Source organism: Anas acuta, chromosome 1 (genome assembly GCF_963932015.1).
Source record: "Anas acuta chromosome 1, bAnaAcu1.1, whole genome shotgun sequence".
Classification (NCBI taxonomy): Eukaryota; Metazoa; Chordata; class Aves; order Anseriformes; family Anatidae; genus Anas; species Anas acuta.
In genome coordinates this window covers 121,939,560-121,960,194 of record NC_088979.1, presented here as the reverse complement: position 1 = coordinate 121,960,194, position 20,635 = coordinate 121,939,560, and the positions used below count along the sequence as shown (strand labels likewise).

General features: G+C 47.5%; 1 protein-coding gene across 1 annotated transcript; it reads right to left on the bottom strand.

Moving 5' to 3' along the window:
- Positions 1-415: 415 nt before the first annotated feature.
- WDR3 (WD repeat domain 3) lies at positions 416-20,627 on the bottom strand. Its single transcript, XM_068698713.1, has 26 exons — positions 20,457-20,627; positions 19,673-19,882; positions 18,828-18,946; positions 17,623-17,701; positions 17,168-17,266; positions 16,614-16,724; positions 15,679-15,780; positions 15,462-15,559; positions 14,427-14,525; positions 13,883-14,113; positions 13,638-13,731; positions 12,884-12,985; positions 10,888-10,973; positions 10,320-10,455; positions 9,722-9,778; positions 9,069-9,169; positions 8,657-8,768; positions 8,418-8,552; positions 6,998-7,048; positions 6,353-6,418; positions 5,584-5,676; positions 4,959-5,006; positions 3,022-3,065; positions 2,406-2,534; positions 1,366-1,459; positions 416-1,197 (listed from the first exon to the last, which is right to left on the bottom strand). The coding sequence occupies exons 1-26, from the start codon at positions 20,625-20,627 to the stop codon at positions 1,042-1,044; spliced, it is 2,823 nt and encodes a 940-aa protein (XP_068554814.1). The 3' UTR covers positions 416-1,041.
- Positions 20,628-20,635: the final 8 nt, after the last annotated feature.

Here is a 20,635-nt window from a genome sequence, read left to right as displayed (position 1 = left end):
AAGTCCTGCTCTGAGTACCTGAGTCAGACCTGCAAGTTAAACAGTATTATTATTTTCAGTGAAGTATCCAGAACCAGCTCCCACCACATTAACAAAACCCATTATTACTGGGGGAAAAAATAATAATTATAATATACGCTAAAAACTAGTAACTGACCAACAGCAGCAGAGACCTGCCCACTTTACTCTGCCCCCCGCTATGAAAATAAATTATTTTATCTGATATAGGACAAGTACAACATTGCAACAGTTCTGTGCAATTTCTAATAATTGGGAGCAAGAACAATACAAATAACCCACACTTCTCATCATCCATCTGCCAGCTCTGTAGAAGAGCACAATACTTGACGGCAGCCCTTTCATTTGCTCCCACAGATTTTATTCTGTGGAAAAAAATAAATCCTTTGAGAATTGATAAAACATGGTGAAGCAGTTGAGGCTTTACTATAAAAATATCAGGACAGAACTCCATGAACAAAGTTGTCTTATAAAGCATATATAACCATGTCTTGAACAGAGCACAGTTTTCTCCCCGTTCCACTAAAAAGTGAGCGGCTGCAGACCAAGTTGTCACACCCCTGACGTCTCAGAGCCTTGCACACAGCTTTTAAGCACTTCCACAAGTCACCAGCAGGTGTCAAAACAGCACAAAATCTTGCCGGCTGCCTTCCAGGGATGGGGCATGGTCTCGCTGTCAGTCCAGGTGCTGACTCACCGCATCCAGTAACACACTGCCAGGGAGCTGATCTCTTCTGCAGTAGAAATCAACTCCAATTCTAACTGGCATTCTGCAAGAGGAAAGGCATGCACCTGTCACAGCCACCCCAGAAGTGGTTCGAACACATACGGATACAGCAGAACACAGAGAGTTCATCTCACTAGGCAGAGACAACCTTTCTGTGTTGGCATTGTCCCCAGAGGGGATAGACTTTGTCCCAGTCACTGGACATTATCAGAGATGTTCAGCCACAAGAAAGTTCCATGGCCAGCACTGAGGTTACACAGCCCCATCGATATGTTCTGGGTCTCGGGCAGCAAATGCTAAACCACTGCAAGAATCATCTTTTCTTTCTTCTTCCTCTTCCTCTTCTTCTCCTCAAAACGGTCAGTAGCATCAGCAAAAAACATGACCTCATCCTTGGCCTCAATCTCCCTCTTCAGATGCTGGAGCCCTGCCATGTTAAATCCCAGCACATCCTGCAGAGACAGACAAGAAACACACTGTTCAGCATACCTCAAGCACACGAAGAATATCAAATGGACTGAAGACCACCAACCAGCTTTCCCACCAGATACCACACGCCCCCAGCTGTCAGCCAATCCTCTTATTCCAGACTCTGGAAAAGGAGAGGCTGCAACACTCACCCGGGCCTCGCTGACTCTGGAGATGGTGGTTTTCTTCAGGTTTTCTATCACTGTCACCAGCATCTGGTTGGTTGTTATCTGACCAAAATGTATCCTGGGAATAAAGCAGGCAGAGAGCTCTGATGTACAGATGCAGCGTTGGTCTTAAAAAGATCATTTAGGCCCCCTCCCAAACCTCTATATATTTTCTGGATATAGGATTTTTTTTATTATTATTATTATTATTTATGCTTCCCTAGACCATATTTGTGTAACAGTCATGGACGGATTTACCTGGAAGAAGCTGCTTTCTGAAGCTTCTTTTCAACATATGAATGGTTCAAGGGAAAGGTCTCTGGGGCACCACCTGAGGACATGGGTGCATGTGGACAATAACTCTGTGCCAGTGGCTGGTGGGTGCCATTTCAACCTTGATGTAGACTCTTCCATACCCCTGAGGCAGGATCAGCAACCCATATCAACGTGGGCACGTCAGCACTCTGCTTCCATAGGCATCTGAATCCATAGGCAGGGATGCCACCCACTAGACCAGGTTGGCCAAGGCCCCATCCAGCCTGGCCTTGAACACCTCCAAGAATGGGGCAGCCACAACTTCTCTGGGCAGCCTGTGCCAGTGCCTCACTACACTTACAGTGAAGAATCTCCTAATGTCTAGCCTAAATCTATCCTCTTTAGTTTAAGACCATTCCCTCTTGTCCTATCATTATCTACCCAAGTAGAGAGTCCTCCTCCATCTCTTTTGTAAGACCCCTTTACGTATTGAAAGGTCACAATAAGGTCTTCCTGGAGCCTTCGCTCGTCAGGCTGAGCATCCCCAGCTCTCTCTGCCTTTCTTTGCAGGAGAGGTGCTCCAGAAAGGGCGTATTTATGTGCTGGCTCACAGCACAGGAGCAAGGAGCACTCCTCTGTTCACATGAACTGGCACAAGAGGAGCCCAAAGGACCGTGACCAAAGCCTTGTTGGGGCTTCCTGGGGTCCAGATTTGGACAGCAAATTTAGACTAAGACCAGCAGACCTGTCTGGGTGGATGCAAGACTCACTTGAGCAGGAAGAGGAGAGCACGGCACAGGAGTTCAACTTCTGCACCCAAGCGAATGTATTCATTGAAGAGCCTGAGCAGGTCAGGGACGTAGGAGAAGGGCAGCACCAGGAGAGACTCCTCCAGCTCACTGAGGAGGAAGCAAAGGTATGCAAAGCATAGTCTCAGCCACTGCCCTGCTACAGATGAGCAAGAAACACTTCCATACTGGAAGGTTCTGGCACAAGAACTGTACTAGATGTTCCCCACTGCTGGTCCATGCCTGCCCACAAAGCACAGTGCATCTGCACAGACCAGATCCAGGGCTAGCAGACACCTTCTGGCATAGAGCAGGCACGCAGCCTTCCCTCCTCAGCATCCCCAGGCTGCTCTTCACGTACACATGCATCTCCAGGCAGCCAACCCGCATGCACAAGCTTCATCCAACACTCCCCACGGAAGAACAACTTCCATTTCCCAGTTCCACACATACTCCAAAAAGACTGTCAGAGACAGTAACCTCCCTGTTTTACAGCACAGCCCACTCTAGCACAAGGTCCATCCCAAGACACAAACAACCCCGGACCCAGAAACCCAATCGAACACAAACCTGTTCAGCAATAAGACTCACAACTCACCTTGACTTGACCTTCTTGAAAACTTCCAGCACGTACTCGGAAGGCTGTAACAGAGAAAAGACACCAGCTCTGCACATCAAGAAACATTCTGACACAAACGTGCCTTACAGTCCATTTCACCCAGTTAAAAAAAATGCAGTCACATCTTGTGAGATGGACAAATCACTATGAATACAACAAAGAACACCCCTGCAGCACCAGTCAGCTGCCAGTCTGGAAGTTCTCCCTCCACAAAACATAAACCCAACCTTCTCAGGATACATTAACCTGGTGAAGAATATTTTAAGAAAACTAATTTATATTTCAGTAGCTAAACTATCTGCCAGCTAAATAAAACCAGCTATCAACTAGCTAAACAAAGTCTTGGTGAAACAGACAAATTACACATACAAAACCTTATGCAAACTCATCTCCTGAAGACTTAGTGATTCCTGCTACTCCTGTTTATCTGCTCTAGGTTTGGCACACGCAGAGCAGAGCTGCCAAGTGCCCAAGAGAAGTGCCAACATACCAAGTCATAGGGTTGAATTCACTTCTGTTCAGTCTATGAACCTTATGATTAACTACAGCTATAATCACAGAGGAAGGAACAGAATGGCTCTGGTAAGGTGGTTTAGAAGGAAATTTCACAAAAGGCAGTTTCACTTGACATGACACACTTCAAAAAAGGGGAAAATGAAAAAACAAGCATCTTCATAAAGGTATTTAAAAATGCATACTGTAAGTATGTATAAGAATAAACCAAAAAAGCCAAAAATGAATCTACTCAGAGTAGTGGATTTTTATTTGACAATTAAATCCACACATCTGTGCATGTGTATTTTGTATAGTCAGGAACTCTGAGAATATAATGAAAACTGTCAGGTAAGTGTGACAACAGCAGGTAAAGGCACCACCTCTAGCCCTGCATTACCCGAGCACTTAACTACCACATGGAATTCTCTCAATGTAAATTCTTTACAAAAAGAAACGGAATCAGTAAAAGCTGCACCAATACTGTAAAAATAAACCTGGGTGGCTTAAACACAGCCCTGCCTTGCTAGGTGCTGCCCTGCCCAGCGGATTTAGGTCAGAAAGCATCCACATGCTTCTAGCTCCTGCTTCTCAAGTCAGAGCAACACAGTAGAGATGCTGGGACAGGTGTTCCACAATCAAAGCCTCTCCCAGGAAAGAGGATAACAGACTGTCAACACAGAAGGTATTTTTGTTCATGGTTTGACACAGTAAATGCTCATCATGGTCAGCTTACCACATAACAAGCCAGGTCCTAACTTGCCCCTGTGTTTTTACCCAACAACCTAGCACTCAGGCACTCTTCCAGGACCTTCACCATACAATGAAACTGAATCAAATCAATTGGTACTTAATAAGCCATGGGATTTCATTCACCCCTATTCAATCTATTTAACTCGCACTTAAATGTGCCTGTATTTACAGAGTAAGGGGGAGAATGGTTCTGGTGAAGTGCTTGCAGATGCCACGCGGCCAGGGCAGCACAGTGGCACAGGTTTTCAATTACCAATTCCAGAGAATGCTCAGGTATTTTATATCAGACAGCACAGCTCCACCAGAACATGCTATAGCACAACAACTGCACCCTCCTGCCAGCAGGAAGATGTGCTGGCTCAGGAAAGATTTGAAATAGCAGAGAAAACGCATCTTGGAGAGTATTATAATGACTGGCTCAACCTGTGCATGGTAAGGTCAAGGCTACCATCAGGGTTATGCCCAGCTGCTTTACTTTTATTATACACATATAAAAAAAAAAATCTGTTTACTTTGCACATGAAGCAGAAGTGCTGCGTTTTCATTTCAAGTTGAACCAAAAAAGTCTTCCCACCCCACAGCAACCCAATGCTTTGGCTCAGACAGAAAATCAAACAGCCTCGTTCCCGTTGAGGATGGCACACAGCCTGTGGCCCAGGCGCTCCACTTACTGTAATGTTTCCGTAGGCACGGAGAATGGGATTGACAGGATAGGGAACCTGGAGACACAGAATGGGTTAGAATGAGGCAGGTGTGTCTACAAATGCATATTCCCAGAGAAAACTAACCCACAGTAGAATACAGCTTTTATCAAACGTCTTTGTGCAATTCCCACACTTCCATCCTCCTCAGAACCTTACTGAAGGCCTCATTTGTAGCTGGAAGACAACCTATTCTCAGACACGCATGACTAACTCAAATTCATACGAAGTTTCTTCCACTGCTTATTGCTGCTTCACTTTTACCCACTTATATGGCAGCCATTTATTTAGCAAGAAGTGCTGAGATGAAGGCAAAGAACAAGCTAAGTGATGGGATGGATTTGCAGCAGCATAGCCTCCCAGAGACAAAACCTACAGCCTACTATGACTTTAAATACAAAAATCCTTGGAAAGAACACACCACTACCTGTGCTCCAGGGCACAGTGCCACCCTCTTCCCTGAAAGACTTCAGCAAATCTCTCCTGTTCCCAGCTGTCCTGATTTTATCTGCATGCTGAGCCTTTCCACCAAGATGCCACAGCTGGAAAGTTACACCCACACACCCCAGGACTGGGACTTCCCTCAGCCTTTTACCTCTTTTCCTGCAGCTTTGCATATGGCCTTGTGCTCCTTCAGTTTCACCATCTCTTCTCTGTACAGCTCGATAGCCTCCATGATCCGCTCAGCCTGCGCAGCACGGGAACGGCACCGTCAGTCACAGCGCACGAGGCAAAGCAAAGCTCCCATCCAACGGGACAAATACAGGGGGATGCAGCGGGGCTGACTTGGAGGACATCTTTCTCAGAAAGGGAATGTGTATTCCAGACCACACTGCTACTCTGAGCACAGCAGTCGTGTCCTGAAGGAGTCAAACACCATCTGCATTCCCCCAGGGTGCAGCCTCCATTACTGCCTTGATGTCAAGCTGCATAGTTCAGTGTTGGAGAGATCCAGCAAGTGCTACCCCATTGAGGGACAAGCTAGGGTCGGGCCGTTTTGACTATTCAGACTAAGGATTTTCTCTGTATTTACAAGAGCATCAGAGTGTTCAAATCTGTGGCCATGAAATCACCCACCCCCATGCCTCCTGGTACACCTCATTCCTCATGGGTGACCCCTCCAGAGTCTTGAAGAGGTCACATCCCTCCCTGTGGGCCACAGAGCAAGACAGACTGCTCTTGCAGGCAGAAGCAATTCTGCACCTGCAGCTTTGTATCTCACAGATCAGCTCCTCTGAGCTGCTGCAGTTACACAACAGCACAGATTTCTCCTCTTCAAACTCATGTCCTGCCCCTGTGACAGCCCTGTTCTTTGGGAGATCGATAAGGCACGAGGCACTGCTGGGGGATCCGTGCAATCTTACCGCTTTGATGGTTTCGATGGTCTTCTTTCCTGCCAGCCCCGTCTCTCCTTGTGTCTCTCCAGCCACCTACAAAGCACATAGTTTGCAGTTCCCTCCTGCAGCAGCCGGGCAGATGATACAGACACCCCCTGCATCTAATCAGGGCCATTCCCTAACTTTGTCTTTTGTCTGAGCACACAAAGGACTTCCCAGGTGCACAGCTCTTGCACAGGAACAGAGGCATTGTGTCAACACTGAGCTCTAGGAGGCCACTAAACACGGCTCTCGCTCCACTAAACGAGGCCAAGTGACCCGCCCAGTGTCAAAACCACCAGCAACACAACCCCAGAACCTGCGCAGGAGGAATCAGGCTTCCCCACCCATCCTGGACCTGGAAGCAGCTGCCAGAAGGCAGCACAATCTTGCTAAGGAGCTTCTGGGGATGTGAACAGTTTGGTGAGCTCCACACACACTCCTGAAGTTGTCTGTAGCAAGTTCCAGAGTCAATTCTATCGCCACAGCTTCAGCAGCACCTTCTCCCACACATCTCCTTGAAGCCATAAAATCACCAGTCTTCTCCGACACCTCTTGTGTGTCTCTTACAGAAATCCTGACTTAGGAAGGAGCTCTGCACAGTCTGACACACGCTCAGATGGCACAACTCACCACAGGCTGATCTTCCTTCGCCACGCTTTCTTCATACTCAGCTTCTCGTTGCTGCAGGGAAGGAGGACACAACGCATTAACACAGGCAGCACGCAAGGGGACGAGTCCCTTCTAGGCTGGTGGAGCAACAGAGCCTGCAGCTTCTCGCAGCCCAGTGCAGAAACTCCTCAGCAGAGATCAACAACACCGGAGCGAAACGCCCGCTTGTCACCGGTCCCCTCCCCACAGAGAGCTCTGGCATCTCCCAGACAGAAAGAAATCAGGCTCTGCAATGTGGATGCTGGAACAGGCAGCCCACAGACAGCCCCATCAGGCCGACACAGAGACAGCAGCAATTCAGCACCAGACTGAACGGCACGTGGCACGAAGCACAGAAGAAATAATCCTAGGCATGTTCCAGGACTGCCCTAGCCTGCAAGAAGTCTCCTGCCCACCATCTCCCACATTTATAGGGCTCCATCAGTGTGTGATACATTATTGGTGTATTCACACCCACCTTGTTACACAAATTTGCCCCAAAAGACACCTCTCACATCTGGAAAAGGAACTCTGTCTCTCCTGTTACCATCAGCTTTCCCAGCACACCAACTACTGGGCATCAGGACGCTGCCTAGGGGTCACCTCAGCTCTCTGCAAACAGGCTGGGATAAAAAACATTTCCTGTGGGTTTCTCGACCACTCCTGCTTCTGCACATGCTGCTACATCGCTCCCCACTGTGGTTTGGGAACTGCTTTAAGAATGGGAGACAGAGGCAGGCTCCTCTGAGGGTAAAAACAAAACACCAGAGTTACAGTTTGTCCCAGAGTAGTTTCCCAAGGGAGGTGTGAAAAAATGCTTCCCCACCCCAAGGGTGGTTCAGCACTGAAACAAGGGCTCAGGCTGAAAAAACATCCTTCCTTGGAGATGCTCAGGAATAACCCAGAAGTCTTTGAGCAATATAAAAGGGCTTTAGTGGCAGCCTGCTGTGAGCACGAGGTTGGACTACAGACCCCCAGAGCTTCCTTCCCACAAGGGTCCTTCTGTGAGCATGGCTCCTCACGATACAGGTTCAAAAGGAGAAGGAGCTTCTTGGAGCATCCATGAGCTACAGAACTGCAGAAAACTGCAACTACAGAGGAGAACCTGGGAAGCAGGACAGAAGCAAAGCAGAGGGCAAGTCAGCCGGGCATCTGCAATGCAGCACAGACAGGAGAGCACCAGCAATATTTGCAGTGCTGTCTCCAGACAGCTCAAGGCACCAGTCCAAGCGTGCAGGAGATGGCAATCAACCTCGGCACCTCAGCACCAGGCTGTGGTGAGCGAGAAGCAAGTCTGCCAAGCGTGGGGCCGGACCCTTCCACAGTGAAAAGCAAGGAATCTGCCTGCTGGGGAGAAAACGGGTCTTGAAGTCATTTTTGGCAGGAAAAAGGCAACTCTCACCATCTCCCTCTCCTCTTCCAAAACAAGTGGCTCCCTCGTCCTTTCCCACAGGCGCAGGGACTTGTCGTGGGATGCTGACACCACGTAGTCTCCGTTGGGACTGAGTGCCAAACACCACACCTCCTGGTGATGCCCCTGCAGAGCAGAGACAGGAGGCAAGACGTGAGCACCACACAGCTCCCACCCCTGAGGAAATTGCTGCCCACACAAACACTTCAACAGCCTCCACAGCTTCCTACCTCCAGCGTCTGGATGTGCTCAAATTTATCTGCATCCCACTGTTTAATCTTGCCGTCCTTCCCAGCTGTGAAGAAGAGATGAGACTTGGCCACAAACTGGAGATACATCACACTGGGAGGGGAAAAAATAGGGGAGAAAGGAATCTCAAAATACACGTGTATACAGCAGAGTATTCCAAACCTTGTGCTTAGCCCACTGCCTGGGACTAGCCGTGGAAATCCCAGCTCATGGGCTTGGTGCTGATACAAGAGACCTTGTGGAAAAGGTAGCCAAAAGGCTCAAATTCACCCATTTGGGGAACACCATCGATGGCTTCTCCCCACTATGCTGGACAAAAAGGTCACTGCTGGATCACAACCCCCCAAAGACAAAGCAGCCCACAGCCCCGAGATGCTGTGGGACTTGACTGACCTGTCGTCATGGGCAAAGAGAGAGCGGTGACAGTCCCCAAAATCCAAGCCCCAAATCTTCACATTCCTATCAGCAGAGCCGGTGGCAATCAGAGTCCCGTCCTACAGGGAAATGCAGGGAAGAAAGGCGTGGGCAGCTGGCTGGCAGACCTGTGAGGAACCAGTGACTAAGCAGTGCCAAGGCACTGGCTCCTGAAACATCCCCTCCCCATCCCTCCCCCTCCTCTCCCCTTAGCGTGGCACATCCTTGAGGTACTGGCACAGCCCACAGGCAGCACCCAGACTTTTCTGAACCTCTGCAGGTATTTAAGACCTGAGCTAACTCTTGACGTTTTTGGCTTCCAGTGGGCCTCATTTCAAGGCCATCCCAGAGCGGGACACGGCCCGAGAAGGAACAGGCACGAAGAGGCTGCTCCACCTCAGCACCTGCTCTGTGCTCCCACTAACAAAGAATTCAGACTCCACTCAAGTTCGTAACTTCAGCAGAGAGCGAGCAGAGATCAGGAGGGGCTTGCTGTGCCCCATCAAGAAACTGCTGGCTAGGTCAGGAGCAAGGTGGTGAGAGCATTATCCTGGCAGCCCTGCTGCCAGCAGAGGTTCTCACAGTCATCAGCATCACCACAGTCCCACCTGCACACCCCTAATGATACTTACGTAGGAGATGTCCATGCACAGCACTGGCAGCTTGTGTCCGTACAGAGAGAGGAAAAACTGAAGGAGAAGAAGGATGTCTTAGTTAGAGCTGCTGGGAACAGCTGTGTGAAAATGTCAAGCTCCTGGCTAGCTCTGCTCTGCCTCAGGATGCCAGTCTTCCTAGCACCACCCTGCCTTCGCATAGCTGTCACTGTTGCTCTTTCTTTTGTCATTTCCCTAACATTCGTGTGCTAATACACAAATCACAAAACCACCACATGCTGCCTCAAACTGCACGAGGAAGATTCTCCTCCCCCAGGATTTGCCTGTGCTATTTAAGTGCCACGTGTGACACTGATCCTTCTCCACCCTTCCAGTGCCATCACGCCTGCTGGGTTAGAGTGAATCTTGCCACCTGCAGGTTCACAACCTTTTCCAGATCAAACATATTTTTTCCTCAGGGTGGGCAAGCCAAGGCTCTGTCAGTTTTCTTGGCAAACAAGTGCCCAAAGTGGGACACGTGGTCTCTCCCTGATTTTTAGTAGCGCCCTGCAATAAATGGGCACTCTTCCAACACGTCCCCGCCCTGCACAGCCTCCCAGCCCATATGGCCATGCACCTTGAGTGTGTCAGTGTAGAAAATCTTCACGGTGCAGTCCAGCAAGGAGACAGCCAGCAGTTTCTGGTTGGGGCTGTAACGCACGCACAGAACATCTTCGTCCAGCTGCAAGATGCGCACCTGCTTCATGGACAGCCTGGCAACACGGAGAGAGAAAAAACAGAGTTGTTATCCCAAAGGAACAAACCGGGGAGAGGCACAAATACAACCTCCACAGAAGTTAATCCTAACGTGCAGCATCTTGTTTCTCATCAGGTCTTGAGGAAGACAGGATTGGAAATGAGCACAGCACCGCAGGGTGACAGGCTCCACTGCTAAATTTACCACAACGAGCTGCAGACCCATCCTGTGATAAGAGGCTAAATCGCACACAAGCAAGGGACCACGACATAACAAGTTCCCTTCCTCAGCGAGGCTCAGACCTCCACAAAACCGCTCTGAGCTCTTCTCCCTGCATTCCATGCACATGTCAGCAGCAATTCTTACGGTGCAAAGCAAAAGCCGAAGCATCCGTCGGTAAGAATGAGTACTGCAGCTGAATGCAGCCTGGAACAGTTTCTTTTCTCACCTTTTCTGAACGCTGCTCTCGTCCTTCACGAGCTCAAACTCCCAGAACTTGACGCATTTATCAGCACCTCCCGTCACAAAGCCACGCTGCAGGGGAAGAGCAAAGGCAATGTGAAATCAGTTCCACCATAACACAGGAATTCTTCAGACAAGGAACTGTCAAAGCACAAGGAGGTTTGTGAAATGCCCCACATTCCCACAGCATTAATGATTAAGAGGACACCGTGAGGAACATTTGCTCTGGTTGGAGCATACATCACTCATTGGCTCAGCAACAACAATTTCAAAAGCTCTGGCAGGCAGCTCTAAGGCTGCAAATGTAAATCTGGACATGGACTGAAACACTGAGACTGCAAGCAGTCATCTCAGCCGTAGGTAATGAAATGCACATGTTTTATGCGTGGGCAAGCTGATGCTCTCGTTTCTCGATCACAAACACCTCACCATCAAACCACAAGTACATCCTTCTCAAGGGTTGAATGCACACTTCTACGTGAAGAACAAGGGTAAAAACTGCCCCGTATGTTTTAATCTGCAGAGTAAATGAATCCCAGGCAGGTTACTTGCTATGGTTTTGATACCACTGAACGCAACACCATAGCTTGTAGCACAACATGGCCACTTCAGAAAATGAAGAAAGTTGACAGAAACCAACATGTACCCAAATTCTGACAACAAAGAAAGAACAGCACAAGGAATAAAGCGACACAAGCTGATTTTGATTTCTTCAGCCAGAATAGCTAGGACAAACTAAGTGAGCGTGTGAATGTAAAATGGGAACATAAACGTGTAATTTCAGGAGCACTGACCATTTCTAGAGAGGGCTACAATAACTATTACGCATCATGGCTCAGAAAGTGTATGGGTTCAGCAAACAATTCTCATCTGTTATACTTCGGGAAAAGCCACATACCATGATCACATTACAAGACTGATAAAACACTGCTCCAAAAATTTACAAGACTGTCAAAAAGCAGCTACCCACATCAGATATTTATAAATCAACAGATTCCCCAAATCTAAGGCTTTTACAGAGCAGAATTAGGTACTGTCTAGACTGTCAATGTACATTCTCAATAACTTTGGAAATATGATGGGAGATCCAGGAAGATACTACTATATCACCAGAATTCAGGCAGAGGAAACAGGCGGGCCTATTAATTGTGAGCAGGGGTAATAGAAGAGACAGGTGATTGTAGTTTCATCAACCCAAGTAAACTGAGTATCAATTAAAACAAGCTTGGGGAAAATTAGTGTGATGAAAATCATCCTTTTTTCCTTAAGATTACAGCTGTAGTTCACAGAATCACAGCATGGTTGAGGTTGGCAAAGCCCTCTGGAGGCCATCTGGTCCAACCCCCCTGCCACCAGCAAAAAAAAGACTGCAGTAATGTAAAAGGTACCACGAGAATGATTAAGAGCCTGGAAAACACATCCTGCAGGAATGGAAAGCAGAAGTCTGGCCTAAGCAACATCAGATAGATGGGGAGGGTGATATGGTCACTCAGCAAGAGTACAACACAGGATCTTTAATACAGCAAAGGTAGCAGCAAGTCCAGAAGTTGGAAGTTAAAGCTCAGCAAGATGGAATTACGAAGCAGCAGAAAATTTAACAAGGAGGATAACCGGCCACTGCAGCAGCTTACAGGTGGCTGAAGTTCTCCATAGCTGGAACGCACCCACAAGACACACACTGCTGCACTCACAACGTGTGGGGAAGTGCGAGTTCCCAATAGTGAAGAAGCCAGATGAGACAACGATGGCCCCAGCCAGCCTAAAGACTCCCTGTGATGTGCCACGTGAGCACAGAGAGATATTTCATCACATTGTGCACACATCCACAGCCCGAGTTCCTTGATGCTACCAGCTGCATCCTCCACCTCCCATGATTAGGGGGGGGTCCCACGCTCCCACCAGTAGCACAAACACAGCACTGTAGGAAGGAGCTACACAAAAACACGTGCAACATATGATGCTTCGAAAAGTGGCTGAGATACCTGGTCTGGTGAAAGGGCAATAGACCACACGGCCCCGTCGTGAGCATTAAGTGTCTCCATCAGACTCCCAGAAGCCAGGTCATACAGCTGCAGCTTCCCTGTCTGGGGAGAAAGACACAACAAAGAGGACAAAACAGCCCCTCCACATTCACAGTACACTCCAGGAACAGCTTATGGAGCACTAATCAGATTTGCAAACGGACTTGAGCCTTAGGTGTTAAAGCGGTCTCCCAGAAATGACAAAAACGGGTGAGACTCCAGCAGTGACAAAGCAGCCACGCATTAATGGAGAAAGAAAGCTCCAAAGGTAGAGGAGAGCTCAGAGGAAACACTCCCAGGTTATGCAATCCGTGTGAGGAGCCAGGGCAGGGCCCTGCTGACAGCAGAGGAGCTCTTGCTCCATTTGTGGGCTCAGCTGTTAAGGTTTCAGTAACTCCTCAGAGGAGAGCACACCTGTCATGTCTCCTGAACAGCCATCTTCATTAAATGGCTGCCACACACAGATGGTCAAACTCCTGGTCTCCATCTGGGACTTCCCAAAGCCCTCCCCAGCTGTCCATGTCCAGCTCAAGCCATAGGAGCTAGATAAAGACTCTGGGCATAGAACAGGCACTGGCACTAAGGGTTTTACAACTAAAACGGAGCGTTCCAGGTCAGGAAATGCAATGCATTTTCAGTTAGGTTGCCTTAATGATGTTTTCAGAACATGCCCCTGGGCCTGGGCAGTCAGGAGCGCAGAAGGGACACTAGTTACCTTGGTGCCAACAATGACCTGCCGATCTCCGGGGACGAAGAACGAGCAGAGCGCGTATTCACAGTCCATCGTCCGGATGCACTGCAAGGTTGACCTGTGGACAAAGGCAGAGTCCAAAACCTCTTATCACACAAAATCTGGCCCAAGCGAGACACGCTCAAGATATGCCTTGAACACAGCATCTCTGAGTTCTGAGAGACTGACGTGCACAGGGCAGAGGGGACTGACACAACTGCAGGGCATACCTGTTCCAAATCTTTACAGACTCTGCGGATGCTGAGAGGATGGCAATGTTGTCAGAGCTGAAAGCCAATGTCCTAACGTCGCTGCGGTGGCCTCCAATGCTTATCTTGGATGCACGGACAGCCTGTGGGACTTGCGCCGACAGGTTCAGCAGGTATGACTCGATGATGTTGTTCTGGAGCAGCAACACAACCTTCAGCTCTCCTTTTGGAGAGAGAATCATGTCAAACGACCTGTTTGATTAGACAAAAAAAAAATCAGAACTGTGCACAGGGGCCATAAGACAAAATGTAGTAGGGATCAAGTGTTAAGAACAACTGAAAAAGGGGAGCATAGGCAGAGTGCATGCTACAGGCAGGTGCATGTTAAGCCACAGAGGTCAACAAGAATAGACTGGCAGATCATGGTAGGCTTCTGCTCAGCTCCAAATTGAGCAGACATTGAGGGGGGAACTTCTAACCACCTCCCCCATAATGAGCTGTGCAGAGCTCTTCCCAAGCAGCTGCAGAACCAGAGCTCAGCCTGCACAACAGGATTTCCACTTACTTGATTTTAGCAGAAGCTTTGATGTTAGTGACCCGCTGGATCTCCTCCTGCAGGCTCAGCTCCACATCCCCTTCAGGCTCCTCTTCCTCAGACTTTTTCCTGCAAATGTCAGATAACGGAGGGGAGGCAGATAACTCAGCGCAGCCAACGCAAACTAAGACAGGGTCAGAGAATAAGGAAACCACGTAGCCTGCTGAAAACAACTGCCTTGTTACCCAGCAGCACTAACCCTTTTTAAGAATAGTGTTAGAAGGTTAAGTTCATGCTGGTAGACAAGCTACTGCGGAAACAAATTATCTCAAGGAAGGCAACCTCCTCTGGAAGGCACCCAAAGCACTCAAACAAGGCAAATTAGAATGGTGGATACAAAACAGACGACAGCATTGTGCCTGATGGGAAGATCAGCTTCTGCTCATCTCCTACCACTCACCAGAAGTCCTCATTCATTGCCAAAGTGACTCCAGATTTATCTGCCCTATGCTTCAGTTTCTACCCTGGAGCCAGACCTCTCCCTGTGGGCTATTGTGAGGCATCCATTAAGTACCAGAGTACCCAGAGAGCCATTTAACACAAAGTACCCATTAATAAAGCTCTGACCTCTATCTCTGCCTGCTGTAAAACAGGAGATGAGGTACCAGAGTCACTCTGACTTGTCAGATGAAACTCTCATTCCAGTATGTCCTACCAGAGACTTTATTTGATACAGCATTGTAAATACGAACATCAGGTAGAGGTGAGAAGCTCTGGGAAAAAAAAAAAAAAAACATTTTCTGCCCATTCCCTTCCACACATTAGCTCTTTCTGCAGGCAAAGTACTCAGAAGGAATGTTTCTCGTGTTCTAAGGAAATTCCTTAGTCTCTGGGAGCAAGTAAGCTGCTTAGACATGTGCCAAGGATTCACAAAGAACAGTGCCTGCAAAATACCACAGCCAGCACAGTCAGAACGACCAGCAGCTTGGAGTTCAACCCCTGCGTCATGTTGCTTGAGGGGCTAACAGTTTTCTGGACACAGAGAGCATCCTCATAAATTCTTACTTGGCTTTTTTCTTCGCCTTCTTCATTTTCTTTTCCAGTTTCTTTTGGACTTCCTCTTGAGAAAGGATGGAGAACACTTCCAGAACAGAATCAGTTCCCTAGAGACAGGGCAAGCAGTCAGAGGCATGCAAAGCCTTTGGCTGGCACTTACAAATGTTATCAAAGGTCTCCATGAGCCTCTTCTGCAACTCAACAGCAGAGCCCCCCCATTACTTACATGGCAGGCCAAAATTTTGCCCGTTCTGTCTGTGGCAAGAGTAACTACTCGGTCTCTCCCTTCCCGCATGATGGATCCAACCTTACTGCACTTCAGGAGGCGCTACAGGAAAAAAAAAAAAAAGAAAAACCTTGGGTCTGGAAGGTCAAGTGATCTTCTCAAGCAAACTGAGAAACCTTCTCCGAAGGGAATTCAGGAGGAGAAGAGGGGGAAAATGAACCTACAGGTCCTGGTAGGTTCAAGGTTCAAATAGCAAGGACAATCTAGGAACAAAACAATATATAGCTTACACAGCTGCTTATCTCCTTTCTTTATATCTAAAATGCAAGAAACATACCATTGACAGTCCCAGTGGAAAAATAACTTAATTCCCTTGGCAAATCATAGCCATTTAAGAAACAAAGCTGAATTTCCATGCTGTAAAGGCAGGAGAGTTCAGCTCCTCTGTCACAAGAGGCAGAGCAGGTAGAGAACAGAGACTCTAAAACCAATGATTAAAGGGAGGGAAATCCTCTGAAAGGAAGTTGGGAAAGATCTTGAACAAGGACAGTTATCTACCATAACTACAGTCTGGAGTCAGAAAAAGATCCCAGAAACTTTCCCCAGAAAAAACAGACTGGGTGAAGCCTCCACCAGCAGCACAAGTGGGAATGGCTTTGCACAATCCAGTCTCACACCACACGGTGCCACCATGACCCCCGTGCTTCTATTGCTGACCTGCAACAGTGAGCATCAGCACTGAACTCCCCAATTGCCAAACAGCTAGTAACTACATCATCCCCGTGTTGCTTAATGAAAGAGCTCTGCCAAACATTAAACACTTTTAACCCCCCCCTCTCCCAAACAGAGGACAATGCAACAAGTGTACATGCTCTGGCACAAACACTGCTGATGTTCTACACCATCCCACAGCCAGCATGGAAAAGTGAGCTTACCTCTTCAGGGCTCTCATCTAACTCTAGGGTCTCATCCTCTTCAGCGTTTTTTTCTGCTACAGGTGAAGACCCTTTGCTTTTCTTAGATTCTGGCTCATCAGGGTCTTTTACCTGTTCATGGACAAAAATCCATAAGGAATAACTTCAACCACAAGACCTAAGGCGTTCTGGTTCCTGTTTCACTTGCACTTTCGTTCCCTGAAGGAACAGTTAGTGTACACAGCAACAATAACAGACTACAGCATGTCTGTAGGCACCATGTCCTTCCCTGCTTATCCCACAAAATTATCTTCTCCAGCTGGAAGATCTGGCATGCTCTAGGAAGTTTGTTCTGGATGTTCTGCAGCTTCATGTGCAAGCTCAAAATACAGAAAACATCCAAAAGTCTGTCCCAAGAGTAGCTTCTGGACCCCTCAGACAGCTGACAGCAAAGATGCTGCTTTGGCTCTGTTTCCCAGAACAGCAGTTGGATTTAATATGTTCTAGACCCATTTTAGTCCAAAGACAAGCAGATGGATGGGCAAGACTGGGGGGCTACCGAGGGAATATCTTACCTCTTCTTGGATATAACTGATATCCCACACTCTCAGCTCACTGTCAGCAGTCCCAGTGATCAGACGTTTCTCTTCTGATATCAAAGCCATCCCCCAAACCTGTCCAAAGGCACAATGTGAGGAATTGGTTTATGACTCCTTTCAGCATCATAGCAATAGCAGAGCATCTTTAATTGGTTTATTTAAATGGGAACCAAGAAGAAATTGGAGCTAACTGGAATTTCCTCCAGGTATTGGAATTGTCACCCACTGTATGTTGATGACAGTTCCTAGAAAGTTTGGAAGCCTCTCATTTGCTCATCCCTAAAGCTTAATAACAACCAAGAATACATCAGAGTTCTAGTTTACAACCCCTGAAAACAGAGAAAGCACAAGGTGAGCCAATCCAAACCCAATCCAAAACCAATCCAAAGCCCCTCCATCTCTATGGTTCTCTTCACATTCATTTTCTTCACCTCAGTGCGGTGTCCAACCAGAGTTTTGAAGCAGTGCTGGGTGTCCAGGTCCCACCATTTCACCAACGTGTCTTTGCCACTAGAACAAAAAAGAAAACCTCAAGACGTGAGGAAAGATTGCTAGAGCTCATGTAATACCATGAGCTTAGAAAGCTGAAGAAATACAATCTAAATCTAATACAGTATGATAAAATCTAAAACGTGCTGCAACATATCACAGATCAGCTGCTCAGAGTAGGAACACACTGAATTTCACAAGCTATGCATGGACAAGAGTGCAGCAACACAAAGATGCTGCAAAAAGGTACCTAGGAATTCATGAAAGTATTTCCTTCTCCAGATTCAGCTGCAAGCCCCATTGTCATGCAGCCCCCTTTTTAGCTTATTTAGGGCAAGAACAATATTCTTTAGGGTGAGACCAATAAGTGCAAAGTGCTGAACAAATTCTAAATGTGCCTTTCAAACCAAAAATATGAGAGATTCTCTATATCAATGTAGCTACCGAGAGAATTAAGAAGCATTGCTAAAACTGACCTGCAAAGACGTGAAATTGCATTAGGAAAGAGGCATCATCTACCAAACTAACTAAATATATTATTTTCTACTTGAAACAGCAAAAAAAAAAAAAAAAGCATGAGAAACTTGTTCTAATTTCATACTGAACTGATTTGAGTGCCCTTTTCTATTAACCTATTAGATTACATTAGTAAATAAAAACATTATAGACAGATATTTGAGTGAGAGTATCTTCTGTTAATCAATTATTATTGAAGGGATACAGTCAACATGCAGGTGTTAAATAACTAGAAACAAGCCCTCTATCATCTTTTAATTAATTCATTTCATTACTACCTACTAGGAAGCAATCCTTCTGTCACACTGCTGCATGAATTACACATATGGAAGGTAAGTCTACCTAATTCCTCAAGATAAGTAGCAAAAATAGTTACATACATAATAAACATATTACTTCTCATTGTTACAATAAGCGTAAGTTGCTTTATTTACCAGTAAGTTAAAGCCTTTCACAAACGTTACTTTTCAGAAGAGCTGTTTCCCTTCAGCTTACCACATCTGGAATTCAGGCAACAGATTTATAAAAACAGTGGACATGACAAACCCATATTTTAGGATGCTAGCAGGTTTGAGACCTTGTTACTCCATCACAACATCCTATAGGACTCATATGTATGGATGGGACTCACCTGGTGACCAGCAGATTCTTCTCCTTCAAGAAAAGGACTTGAGTGACAGCATCCTTGTGTCCTTTCAGCCGGTACAGACCGCTCTCATTGATGACATCCCACACAATGACATCTGTATCCTGGAACAGAGAGAGTGTCTCCAAGGGACCAGCATTTGTCTCTGCAAAATGTCTACCTCTTCTATGATCTCTCTACGTCTTCATTAGGGAGTGTAGCGTTAGGACAAGAAGTAATGGCTTTAAACTAAAAAAGGGCAGATTTAGATTAGGTATAAGGAAGAAAATTGTTACTGTGAGGGTGGTGAGGCACTGGAACAGGTTGCCCAGAGTAGCTGTGGATGCCCCATCCCTTGAAGTGTTCAAGGCCAGGGTGGCTGAGGCTTTGGGCAACCTGGTCTAGATGGAGGTGTCCCTGCCCATTGCAGGGGGGTTGGAACTGAATGAGCTTAAGGTCCCTTCCAACCCAAACCATTCTATGACTGAAAAGACTACCCAAGAGCACACTTTCTCACCTTGAATGGTAAGGATGATTGATGCAAATGATGATCCTACCCTTGATGTGCATTCAGACCAATAGACACACCTTTCTCCTGGCTTGAGTCGCTTTTGTTATTTTTAGACCTCACAAACTTCTTCACCTTCAGCAGATCTGCTAATACCCCTGCTGCCCCTCAGCATTCTCCCAGCCCTGGACTTCCCAGCCCTGCTACTGTCTTGCAGCCCTAACTCCTCAGGGCACATAACCCACCTAAAATACCAAACATTTTAGCTCAGATCAACCTTCTCCACAGAGCCTCTCCTTCTCCCTACTGTGAAAGGAAAGCCCCCCAGATGTTCAAGCCTCACCTTTGAGCCAGATACCAGCCGGCCGCCAAGCTGGTCGTACTGCATGGCCGTAACTGCAGCCTTGTGCCCATTGAAAGTCACATTTGCTTCCCCATTCAGGAGGCTGAAGATACGGATCGAGCCGTCCTCATAGCCAACAGCCAGGTGCAACCCATCTGGAGAGGGGCAGAGGTATCTGGCCTCCTGCTTGAGACCCTTCAGGATAAGAACCTGCAATTTTTAGGAGAGAAAACATGTAAAGTGATGATAAATGATACATCAGAGCCAAAACAAAAAGTGATGGTAAATGATACGTTAGAACCACGCACTTAGCAGAATGTATTTTGTGTGCCTACTGATCTTCCAACAAAGTGTTTCTACATCTTTATAAATTCATTTTTCAGGTTTCTGTGCTGAATGGAGCATAATTAACCCCATTTTACAAGGCGTGCAGGAGCTGGAAGTAATCCCTCACAATCAAACAGGAACAGGGCCTGGAACCCTGAGCGTATTTTGCGCTCCTACTGCACTTCCAACTAAGCGTTTGTGCACGTTTTGAAGTTCTTTTTTCAGCTTTTTGTGCTGAATAGAGTATAATTAACCCTATTTTACACGGCACAAGGTAACAAGTAGTAATTCCTCCCAATCAAACCGGCACCAGCACCCAAAAACCCCAATTCTTAACCCCTGCGTTTTAACCCCCACAGAGCGAGGGGCTTTACCCCAGAGCTGCGGGGCTGCCTGCAGGCACCCTAACCCATCCTCCCTCGGCTGGAGGCATCCCAGAACAGCTTTTTCACCTCACCTTCTCCCCTTTCCTCAGGTCCCACACGAAAACATGCTCGCAGGCGGCCACCGCCACGCCGCGGCCCCGCTCGCCGCCCAGCGCCACCATGGCGGCGTTGCCGCCGGCGCTGCCCAGCAGCCCGAAGAGGGCGGCGGGCACATAGCGCAGGTACTGCCGGCTCAGCCCCATGCCGACCC

Bases quoted from the DNA above. Each gene is read 5' to 3' on its own strand.
- WDR3 (XM_068698713.1), bottom strand. From the start codon at position 20,627: ATGGGGCTGAGCCGGCAGTACCTGCGCTATGTGCCCGCCGCCCTCTTC. The intron at 9,170-9,721 runs GTAAGTATCATT...ATTTCCCTGTAG, and splicing joins TGTGCATGGACATCTCCTAC to GACGGGACTCTGATTGCCAC. The intron at 8,769-9,068 runs GTCAGTCAAGTC...TTCCCCTCCCAG, and splicing joins CTCTTTGCCCATGACGACAG to TGTGATGTATCTCCAGTTTG.